General features: G+C 44.3%; 1 protein-coding gene across 18 annotated transcripts in view; it reads right to left on the reverse strand.

Annotated features, from left to right (window-relative positions):
* Positions 1–12642, reverse strand: part of ndst3 (N-deacetylase/N-sulfotransferase (heparan glucosaminyl) 3) — a 1441915-nt gene that overhangs the window by 378835 nt on the left and 1050438 nt on the right. For all 18 annotated transcript variants that reach the window (XM_038791879.1, XM_038791880.1, XM_038791871.1 and 15 more), the window contains one exon: positions 10368–11665. In XM_038791879.1, the coding sequence (XP_038647807.1) occupies positions 10368–11348 (981 nt within the window). In that variant the 5' untranslated portion in view covers positions 11349–11665. The remainder of the gene's footprint in view (positions 1–10367; positions 11666–12642) is intronic.

Below are 12642 nucleotides of genomic sequence, written 5' to 3' on the forward strand. Positions count from 1 at the left end.
CTTGTACTGAGAATATTACATAGTTTTGTTGCTTGTGTTATTCTTACAAATCTGTATAAATCTGTAAAGTTGGATAAAGGAGTAGTGTATATAGTTCATTTTTTCTTGTTTTATAAATATTTTACTCTTTTGTTAAAGGTTCATCAGTTTACTCCTGTTACTCTGTTTAGGAGCCACCTTCCACTTGTATCTCAACAAAAAATAAAGCTTAGGATCTATCAAGTCGGATTCTACCGAGATCAGTAGTTACATCAGCTGGGATCAAAATAACTAGCTAAATTACTTAATAGATCAAATAATTATTGAGTGATATTTCTAAATTTGAAACCTAATTAGTTATATACAGCATAATAAAGATGGTGGGGTAGCTGGTTGGTTGCAGCTGTAGCATATAGGTGCTGGTGGACACTAGCCTGATCTACAACAACTCCATCTGCAATAGATACCTGCAGCTCAAGAAACTTTGGCTCAGAGTTAATGAGCTGCAGTCTAAGCTTTGAACACTGATACATCAGGATGGGAAAAGTTACTGTGGTGATCTCTGTATATGTTAATACATGATTAGTTAATGTGCAGTCAGTACAGTCAGGTGATCACCAGCTGGCAACACGAACAGGAACTATATAAGGAGTTTCCCGCTCTTTCTTAGTGTTAGTGTGTGTGTATTGCAGCTAGAGGATAGACGTTCTAGCTCAGAGTGTAGTGTATTATATTAATTGTTATTTAATCTAATCTTACTCAATTCTATTACTAGTCAATGTATTAAAGCAAAAGAACTCACACTAGTATATTATTTTGGTACTCAATAAATAATTTGCCATTAACTGGAAGACTTTGACTGTTTATCATAAAGTTAAATACAATTCAGCAAGACAAATGAGTAATATATATATTACATCTCTGTAACATAACAGTTACCTGAACACTTTGTCCCAGAAGGCAGTCACACCACTTAAGCCAAGTACTTCACAGTTGCTTCATGGACAGAGACAGGGTAGTATAACTACGAGTAAGGCAGGTACTTGCACTTGTCCAACAGATTCAAGGTCCTTGTGTGGACGACAGCATACATTGCAGAGTGGATGAGAAAACTGACCAAAATACCATGGTACAAGGGTGAGTAGGTCAGTAAAAAGAAATGTAGCTGTAGTGTGGGGTAGTATAGTTAAGGGGATATAAACTGTTCTCTGCAGCCGAGAACTTGATTCCCGAAAGCAGTAACACCTGTCTGGTGCTGGGGCAAGGACATCTCCTCAGGATTGGAGAGGAACTTGGAGTGGATGGAGAAGTATCCAGTTGTCATGGTCCATGTGGGTGCTAACAATGTTGGTAGAATGAAGAAAAATGTTTTGTTAAGGGAGTATGAACAGCGAGGGGCTAAATTAAAAAGCAGAATAACAAAGTTAATAAACTCTGGATTACCACCTGAGTCATGAGCAAATTGAGATAGGGTAAATAAAGTCAGGAAGGTGAATGCGTGGCTCAAAGATTGGTGTAGGAGAAATAGGTTTTGATTCATTGGACGCCTCCAGTTCTGGGGAAAGAGGGAGCTGTAGCACTGGACCATTCTTCACTTGAACTGTGCTGGGACATGTGTTCGAACAAATTGCATAACGAGGGGCAGAGAAAAGTCTTTGAACTGAAGAATGTGTGTGTGGGTGGAGGGATGGGAAGGAGGGAGATTTACATAATGGGCGATTTGGAAAGTTAAAGAGGAAGGGTAAGGCAATAATGCAGATAACAATGCCGGTATTGATAACCCGGGTATAACAGGTAGGGACAGAGCATACAAATGTGAACGTGAACAAGCAAGTAATGTCAAAGGAGTCAAAATGATAAAAAGACAGAATTAAAGTTTTTTATGCATGCAGCATTCATAACAAGATGGGCAAATAAATAACACAAATAGAAATACATGAGTATGATTGGCAGCCATTACAGATACATGGGGCTGAATATTATTGTTGGGGGGGGGGATAGCTTCATGTAAAATGTGCTTCTGGAGCGGATGTCTTGCCCAGAAGTAATATCGGCATGGTTCTGAAAGAGTGGCCGGCCTGCCCAATTGGCCGGCAACCCTTTCAGCCCCAGCAGCACCATGGGTGCATTTATCGGAGCTGTAATGAGGAAGAAGAAGCAGGCTCATTGATCCCTGGAAAAAGGCAAGTATAGGATCTTGGGCAGGGAGGATTGGTTTAAGACAGCAGGTGGATAGGAAGAAAAACAGTGACCTATTTTACATGCCCCTCCATTAAAACACGCCACTGGGACACATAAAATGCAGCCCACAGCTGGGCACTGAACATTCAATGGTATTTTGGAAAGTTAGGAAAAAAGGAAAAGGAAGTGGGGTAGCTCTGTTCATAGAAGCTGAGATCAGTACAGCGGTGGGAAATGATTTTGCCTTGATTTGATTGGAGATAGGAAATGGCAAAAGAAAGAAGTCACTGGTGAAATGGTTTATAGACAGTGACTACGCTGCAGGACAACATACAAATCAAGAAATAATTGAGGTTTTTAAAAAATATACTGCAACAATTGTGGGTGATTTTAATATTCATTTAGATTGGGCAAATCAAATTGGCAAACTGACATGGAAAACATCCAGACTCAAAACATTAACTCCCTTTTCTATCCACAGATGCTGTCAGACCTGCTGAGATTGTCCAATGTTTTCTGTTTATGTTTCAGATTTCGGCATCCGCAGTAATTTGATTTTATCTTATTGGAGGTGACTGTGTGGACACATGTCCGCGGCATCAGGAGGCAAATTCAGCCAAGTTTCCCAGCTCCTGCAGATTGTGCAGACCCAGTCCAATGACAAGCCTCTGGAATGCGAGTGCATGAGTCGCAAAATGTTGGTTTACAGGTGATGAAGAAGGCAAATGGAATTTTGTCCTTCATTGCTGGAGGGATGGAGTTTAAGACTAGGGAGGTTTGCTGCAACTGTATAATGTGTTAGTGAGGCCAAACCTGGAGTATTGTGTTCAGTTTTGGTCTCCTTACCTGAAAAAGGATGTACTGGCGCTGGAGGGTGTGCAGAGGAGATTCACTAGGTTAATTCCAGAGCTGAAGGGGTTGGATTACAAGGAGAGGTTGAGTAGACTGGGACTGTACTCGTTGGAATTTAGAAGGAATGCGGGGGGATCTTTTAGAAACATGTAAAATTATGAAGGGAATAGATACGGGCAGGTTGTTTCCACTGGCGGGTGAAAGCAGAACTAAGGGGCATAGCCTCAAAATAAGGGGAAGTAGATTTAGGACTGAGTTTAGGAGGAACTTCTTCACCCAAAGGGTTGTGAATCTATGGAATTCCCTGCCCAGTGAAGCAGTTGAGGCTCCTTCATTAAATGTTTTCAAGATAAAGACAGATAGTTTTTTGGCGAATAAAGGGTTATGGTGTTTGGGCCGGAAATTGGAGCCGAGTCCACAAAAGATCAGCCATGATCTCATTGAATGGTGGAGCAGGCTCGAAGGGCCAGATGGCCTACTCCTGCTCCTAGTTCTTAAGGTCTTATGAATCGGCTTTGTAACCAATAGTGGAGAGTCAGCAGGAGGCCGGGCAATACCGGTCAGAGCCGTTGAAAGCTCACAACAGATGGTGTGCAAGCTAGGGCAGGACGTCCACCTGTTCTCTGATGAAATAGTCCCCAGATGTGCGTGCATCGAGCTCCCCGTGGGGAGGTGGCGGGTGACATGGAGATCCTCATCCAGCAGAATGCCCAGTTTTTGCTGGAGATACATGCAGAACTGCACTCCATTGGTGTTGCTGCAGTGTTCATGCAATGGAAATTCAAGAGGTGAACTGCGCACCTCAATATCCCTCCAGGTGTCCCTTCCCCTCAACAAGTCAGGGTGCGGTCATGGGGCACATGAAGAGGGAGGAACAGCAGTTGGACACCATTGAGTTATCCACTCAGGACACTCAAGAGGTTGTCCACTCCCTCTGAATGCCCTCGGCCTGTGACCTCTTGAGCGTCATCCTCCGCCCCACAGAGGGAACAGCTTGCCCACCAGAGGAAAGCAAAAGTAACCCGGGCCCTTCAGGTATCGGCTCTTCAGAGGGCACCACCCAAGTCATCAGAGATAACAGGGCCGACATTTCCACAGGCTGCCTCCATCCCTGCTGCAGATGTCTCGGCAGCACTTAGGAGAAGTAGCAGGCTGAGAAAAATGTACAAGTTTTGATCACAAGTGGTTGCATGGGTTAATACCGTCACTGTATTACCTGTAAACATATTCACTGTCACTAAATAATATGTCTCGTGTTGGCTTTCATAGGCTTTATGAGGCTTACCACCCCACACCCCCCACCCCCCCCCCCCCCCCCCCCAAACTAAACACTCACCATTCAGCTGTAGGCAGCTGCACCACAACTGACTCTGCAGGTAGAGGTTTCTGTGGCAGGGTCTTTCACAGCCTCGTGCAGGCACTCCCTCATGCACGCAGATCCTTCAACCATCACACTCATTTGACTGTCCTGAGCTTCAGCAATGCTGCCTGCTGGGATTCTCTTCCAGTTGTCCACCTGAGTTGGCCAATATCTCCAGTCACCCACTCCATGCAGCACCTGTGACCGGTCAATACGAGGTTCCGCTCACTTTTGATTTGCAACAATAGCGATCATAAGTTTTTTTCTCAGCTCTCAATGCACCTCCCCTCCTCCCCTTTTCATGTCAACCATCTCCTTTTCCTCATCACCATTAACCCTCTGGTGAACTTTGACCTTCACTCCATAACCCTTCAGCAGCAACTCTTCTCCATTAACAACGTCCAGGTGAATGTGCACATTCCCTACCTCCCTGAACACCCCACCCTATTCAACATCATGGAGGAACAGGTGTGTGGGATCGGGCCTTGACTTGCATACAATCATCATGATGCAAATTGGTTCCACGCCAGCCTCCAGCAGGATTCCCTATCAGCCATGGCAGGAACCAGCGGAAGATCCCGTGGGAAATTCACACCAGCGTAAAACCGATTTATGGGCCTCCCACCAAATTCTCTCTCTCTCTCTCCCCCCCGCCCCCCCCCCCCCCCCACTATATTTAGGCGGTCAGCTGGGGTATGGAGAATTCCACCTTTAGCTCTTGTGAGCATATGGATGTGCCTTTTCCAATAACATTGTAAAACTCTGCAAGAGACAAAGGGACCAGCTGTCAAACAAGACAGCAAATAGCAAAAACATCTCAAGAAACATGCAAAGAAACCACTGGAAAGAAAGAAAGATAACACAAAGAGTGGACTTCAAAATAAATATTGGAAAAAATTAAAGTAGAAGAAAGGAACAAATACAGCCTTCAATAATAGTTGAGGAAGAACAACTAAAGCAGACGCACATTCATGTTGAAAGGTGACAAGGAACCGGAAAGAAGCAAAATACATGATCAGAGAATGTTCTTTGAAAATCTTGCCGAACAATCGGAAACAGGGAAACATGAAAGAACTGTGCAATCTTAAAAGGAAACTTGCAGCAGTGTGTCTAACAGTAGACAAGCCAGTGAAGAACAAAGTGTAACAGCATGAATAAAACAAAACGATCAGCTCAAGAAATGGACAGAACATTTCAAGTTAATTTGACCTATGCTAACTGATCCCCAGACAGACCACCAACAGAAATCTCTTTTCAGATAGATACAAACAAATCTAAGAGAAGAAATCAAGGGAACTGGAAACAGCTTGATGTGCCTTTCACTATCTAATTTTTTTTCAAAGTGCTTTACAACAACTTAACCACTTTTGAAGGGCAGTCGGTGTTGTAATGTGGGAAATGCAGTGGCTAATTTCTGCACAGCATGGTCTGATTTGCAGTGCTGAAGTAAATGGCCAACTCATCTATTTTAGGTGTTAGTTGAATGATAAATGCTAGCCAGGGCACCAGGAGAATTCCTCTGCTCACCTTCAAATATTGCCATGAAATCTTTGACATCCATATTGAATAAACATCTCATCCAAAAGTTGACACCTCCAGCAGTGCCAGCTAGATTATATGGTCAAGGAGGCCTTGAACTCATGACCTTATCCCAGAAACAAGAGTGTCACACGTCAGCACAGCTGACACTTACCAAGCCCAGATGGTAAAGCTACTTGAAGTAGAAACATCTACTGAAATACTGCTTCAATTTTTCAATAAGATTTGGGAAATAGAGGGAACATCTGGAGACTGGAAATATGACTATATCATAACATTACTAAAGAAAAGTGATTAAGTAATTGCAAGCATCGTACTGTTTTCTCTACCTGCAAAAGCTTTTAAACATAATTACACTTGACAAAGTGAGAACAAAATTTGACCAGAGTGAAAGACTCATAACTTCCTGGTTCCCCAGCTTCACATTTAGGGGGTAACCCAATGATGCATTGCGGAATCCCTCTCGGACATTCCCACGCAAGGGCTTACCTGGCAAGTGTCCAGAAGCGCTAACTTCATTTGGGAAAATTGCACCAGCCTGAGAATCATCTGACGGAAGGGTTTTAGGAGCTGAGGCATTCCTTTCTTCCCTGCACCCTCGTTACTCCACGCCGATGCAGCCGGAGGCACACTTTGCTGCTCCTGTCTCACCCGGCCTGAGTGATACAGGGGCTTTGGAATTACAGTGAGGGCAAGTCAGTCGAGAGTGGCAATCCACTGGTGATTGCCATTCCGAGGAACTTACTGGCCAAACAGTCAAACAAGCTGCTTTCCAAAAACACAAATATGCAATGGCCATATGTGCCACAGTGCCACAATTTCTCTGCCTCACGATCATACATTTTGAAAAAGATATTTGATAGTATACATTAAAATATCTTGTGAAAGTTGATGTGATGCTATAGAATACTGGAGTCATATTACCATAATCTAAAGAGAACAAAATCCATAATTCAGCATCATGCACAACGTTTAAACTCTAAAAATATACCTTTGGGAAAACTGGAGTACAACAGGGATGCTTGCTGCTGTCTTTGTTGTTTTTCTCAGTGATGGGCAGGAAACGTGAAGGACAAAGCCTTGTCATACAGTAGCCATGATGTGGAGATGCCGCTGTTGGACTGGGGTGAGCACAGTAAGAAGTCTTACAGCACCAGGTTAAAGTCCAACAGGTTTGTTTCAAACACTAGCTTTCAGAGCACTGCTCCTTCCTCAGTTGAATGAAGAGGTATGTACCAGAAACATATATGTAGACAAATTCAAAGATGCCAGACAATGCTTAGAATGTGAGCATTTACAGGTAATTAAGTCTTTACAGATCCAGAGATAGGGGTAACCCCAGTTAAAGAGGTGTGAATTGTCTCAAGCCAGGACAGTTGGTAGGATTTTGCAAGCCCTATCTCTCTGAGAGGGCAGTTGGTTGGGGTGGGGGGGGGGGGGGGGGTGCGGCGAGAGAGAGGAGGGCAGAGGGTGTTTGCAGCTGATGGTTGCGTAAATGTGTGCACCACTGAAGCAGCACCAGGTCCACTGTCTATTCATTCTGCCTGTTCTCGTACCAGCCTCCCCGGACAGGCGCCGGAATGTGGCGACTAGGGGCTTTTCACAGTAACTTCATTGAAGCCTACTCGTGAGAATAAGCGATTTTCATTTCATTTCATTTCATCTTATTCACAGCAGAAAAAATATTGGGTGGCCCATTTGCTCTTGGGCCAATTTTAGTCACAATTAATGACTATTTAAAGGTTTCCTCACATCACCGCTGGCATTTGCCTCACAGCGGAAGAAACTGAAGCTAATTGCCCAGGCACCAAGTGAAACCTGGCAGCGTCATGGTCACACTGGGGGTGCTCATCAGAGGCACCTCCCCAGATATTCCCCGTATCCAACATTTCCCCTCTCTCCTACCCTGTCCTTCAATCTCAGCCCCACAGTCCCCTTTGCGCGACCCTGCTAGCCATGGCCACGGCAAGACCATGGACTTATCTTTATCCCAGGCCCATGGCTCTTTCAGGGGCTGCCTGAAGTCTCGCTGGTGCCCTGCAGGGATGGGAACTGCTGGCTATTTGATTGGCTGGCAGCTCTCGGGGATGGGACATTCTCTTGGAAGGGGCTGTAAATCCCATCTCAAACCAATGAAAGGCCTTTAGGTGCTTAAGGGGTGAGCCGACCAAGTCCAGACAGGCTCACCCCTGGTTTTTATGCCAAGCCTGTGTAAAATACTACCCACGAGTGGTAACCTCATCTTATCTTTTCCTCTTCTCTTTCCAGATGTGTTCAATCATTCAAAGCACCCTTAATACGTTTGTCGCTGAAGTCAATTATTTCAGAACTGACATAGGGGTTGAATCTGGTTATTTCTGGATGTGCATGTGAGGCACTTATACCCACTGGGGCCCTTTTAGATGACCTGATTTGATTGAATACAACCTTAGGGTGAGTTTTTATCTTTGTTGCATGGGTGATATCAACGTAATAAAAATCAGGTGGGTTTTACAATATGTGAGTGAATTGCCCTCATTAAACAGGGCAATAGAGTTAAATTACACTCCCACCTCCACACAGCTAAAGACAAAAATGGTTCAATGTCTCAAGGATAATTGTGAGCCCCCGTCTCCACATCACGTTATTCATCAGTGAAGAACTGTCACGAATCTTGATTTGTACAACAATTTCTTTTTCTTAATAAACATTTTATTGAGGTTTTTTTTTGTATTATAACAACACAATAAACAATGTAGATGAAACTAGAAACATAGTGCAAAAGCTGTCTCCCTCCCTTACAGGTCCCACCTTTATTAACCCCCTACTCTAAGCTAAACTTACCTCCCCCCCTCTTCTGGTGACGATTAACTTTCCGCAAAGAAGTCGACGAATGGTTGCCACCTCTGGGCAAACTCTAACAGTGACCCTCTCAAGGCGAACTTGATTTTCTCCAAACAGAGAAAGCTAGCCATGTCCGATAGCCAGGTCTCCGACTTCGGGGGCTTTGAGTCCCTCCAGGCTAATAGTATCTGCCTCCGGGCTACCAGGGAAGCAAAGGCCAGAGTGTCTGCCTCTCTCCTCCTGGATTCCTGCGTCTTCCGACACCCCGAAAATCGCCACCTCTTGACTCAGCGCCACCCTTGTTTTTAACGTTGTGGACAAGATATCTGCAAACCCCTGCCAGAATCCCGTAAGCTTCGGACATGCCCAGAACATGTGGACATGGTTCGCTGGTCCTCCCGTACATTTTGCACACCTGTCTTCCACCCCAAAGAATCTGCTCATCTGGGCCACTGTCATGTGAGCCCGACGAACGACCTTAAATTGTATCAGGCTGAGCCTGGCGCATGTTGCGGACACGTTGACTCTACTCCACGCGTCTGCCCATAGACCATCCTCTATCTCTCCTCCCAGCTCCTCCTCCCACTTGCGCTTCAGCTCCTCGGTCTGCGTCTCCTCTGACCCCATAAGTTCCTTGTAAATGTCAGAGACGCTCCCTTCTCCTACCCACCCTCTGGAAACTACCCTGTCCTGAATCCCCCTTAGTGGTAGGAGCGGGAAGGTTGACACCTGTTTACATAGGACGTCCCGCACATGCAGATACCTGAATTTGTTTCCCCTCACCAACCCAAACTTCTTCTCCAGCACCCACATATTCGGAAAGTCCCCGTCTATAAACATATCCCACATCCTCTCAATCGCTGCTCTCTGCCATATCCGGAACCCCCCACATCCATACTTCCCAGGGCAAACCGGTGATTATTACAGATTAGGGACCAGACCGATGCTCCCTCTGCTCCCACATATCTCCTCCATTGCCCCCAGACTCCCAGGGCCACCAGCACTACGGGGCTGGTGGGGTACTGTGCCGGCGGGAACGGCAGAGGCGCAGTTACCAATGCCCGCAAACTGGTGTCCTTGCATGAAGCCGCCTCCATACGCTCCCATGCCGACCCCTCCCCCACCACCCACTTCCTGATCATGGCAATATTCGCCGCCCAGTAATAGTTACAGAAATCTGCCAGCCCCAGCCCAGCCACTCCCCGACTCCGCTCAAGCATTACCTTCTTTACCCGCGGGGTCTTGCCCACCCAAACAAAGCCAGAGATCACTTTTTTTGTTTAAAAAAGGACCGCGGAATAAAGGTGGGGAATGTACAACAATTTCTGCCAGCAAGAGAAAAATATTCTGGGAAAATTATATTTTTTCCTTTCATCATCAACATTGTAAGCAATGAGCCACTGATCGTCCAGCAACAGCTAACCATTGTAGCAGCCAAAACTCATTGATGGGAGGAATTTACATTCAAGATAAAAGTAGTCATTCTACTCGAAATGGTTTATTTTGTGTTGAACTCTCAGATATAATTTACACAGCATGTATTGAATAGATTTTTGGTCAGGTAACAGAATGTAAACAATTTTTAAAAACACTCAAAGGCAGAATCCTACATGAATCAAAGGATCGTCCTTACCTTTACATCATTAACATTCATCCTTGTTCCTTCCTTCCCAACAAAGATGTCATCAACATCCACCAGAATGTACCTTTCCAAAGACAGTGACAATTTCTTTCCTGAAAGGAAGTTGATTGCATCCACAAAAATGAGCTTGTGTAGCCAAAAGTTCAGGTTGTTGCCAAAGAGAACTCGCTGAATGCCGTCATGTAGTCCCAGGTCCTGAACCACGGTGGCATGCAGAATCTCGTCAGCGATCTGGTGTGGAATGTTTTCAGAAGATCTTGGCTTGGCCAGTAATACAGGCTCATAGGTGGAGTGATTGGACTGGAAGACAGTCCAGTCCTCTCCTGGCAGTGGACCTCGCTCGATTTCTTTAGCTTTAGTGATATGCAGCAAAGTAGATCGTGGGTTGATACAACAATCCTTGAGGGCAAGGTTGGTATGTAGGTTCAATGGAAAACCCTTCAACTGTGAGCTCAATAAACTATTTTCGTTAGCTTTGTGAAATGCGATAATGCCAACATTGTACTCCATACAATATTTATCCAGCAGCTCTCTATTCCAGGAGTCCATATTCACATACTTTAAAATATTTTCATATATCACAAGTGTATATCTTCCCCGGTCCTTGTTTGTGAGGGCAGGAATGTCCCCTTTACCAGGGGCAATTTCAGCATGGTGTTTAAAATGGCTTGACTCTAAAATTGCCACAATCTCCTGTCCCAGTTGTGAATACTGACTCTCAACAAATACTAGAACCATAGGGTCTGCTCTGGATGTGTCAATAGGTTTTGCAGTTTTCATTTCAAATAATCTGTATGGTAGAAGTTTGGGATCTCCACAGTCTTGTTCTGGAGTTGGCTTAGAAATTTCCAACTCCTGTTTGTAGCCAGTGTATAGGTAATAAGCTGATATAATAACACTCACCATGCAAAAGGCAGCCAGTAAGATCACCATCCTTCGCAAATGCCTACGAAACCTTATGACAAAATTCATGTTTTGTTTCTTGTCACCTTTTTCGCCTTTGTTTTCTTCTATGATTTGACAATGAAGAGAATGCAAACAATTTCTGCCAGTAAGTCCCAGCACCTCATGTAACCATTGCAGAAACAATTACCGTCGTTCTTCATCAAAGCTGGCAAGTTGGCTCAACTCTCCTCTGGGTTTCTGCAACTGCTGGCACGAAGGTCATTGATCATTTTTACCGGAATCTGAACATTTTTTCCATCTTTGATTGAAATGGTACTAAACCCAGGCAGAACCACATTCACAGCTGAAAATGTCTCCCAGAAATTCCCTTAGACAGATCCAATCTGCAGAAAAAGTATTACAAAAGTTAGGCAGAGCAAGCTACTTTAATAATGCACAAGTATTCCACTTTTTGCTCAACACAGGCCAATTAAGAACCATCAAAAGTGCATTAAACATACTCATTCTTCCCACAGTACACTAAAGCCATTATTCTTAATGGCAATTTATTACATTTTGTGCTTGGCCACCTGACTTCTGGAGATCATGCAATTAAAGTGTTTTATTTAGAAAGGAAAAGAACATTTCATTTGTTGATGGTGAACGTATTTCCATCAAAGATTATCCCTTTCAAATTGTCTGTTTCAGTAACATTTATCAACAACACATTGTCCTGATTTATACATAGATTTTTTTCTATTACTCAACTTTTCACAACCTCAGGCATACACACAATTTTTCGATATGAATAAAATAAAGAAAACACAGTGCATGAAGTTAATGTAGAAAAGTGCAACACGAGTTCACTCATGAAAATGAAATGAAATGAAATGAAAATCGCTTATTGTCACGAGTAGACTTCAATGAAGTTACTGTGAAAAGCCCCTAGTCGCCACATTCCGGCGCCTGTCCGGGGAGGCTGGTACGGGAATCGAACCGTGCTGCTGGCCTGCTTGGTCTGCTTTAAAAGCCAGCGATTTAGCCTGGTGAGCTAAACCAGCCCCAGAGCTAAACCAGCCCCAGAGCTAAACCAACACTCATTAGAGTGTTTAAGAATTTAGTTGATTTCATTTCTGTCTAAGCTTTTCTTATCTATGCACATTTTCTTAATAAAGAGATGATTAGAGTCACAGGATGGAATCTTCTGTTCTCGACGCTCAAGTCCAGTGCTGGAAGCAGATGTCTGCTCGAGAGTGGGTCAACTGAACACGCCAGATCTTGCGCTGTTCAGCTCATTAATTGTGCATCTGCGGGACCCCTTGGCGGGGCGGGTAGGAAGTAGCTTGTCCTGCCAATACTGTTCACTCTTTCACTCTGCTCC

The sequence above is a fragment of the Scyliorhinus canicula genome, chromosome 3 (assembly GCF_902713615.1).
Source record: "Scyliorhinus canicula chromosome 3, sScyCan1.1, whole genome shotgun sequence".
NCBI lineage: Eukaryota > Metazoa > Chordata > Chondrichthyes > Carcharhiniformes > Scyliorhinidae > Scyliorhinus > Scyliorhinus canicula.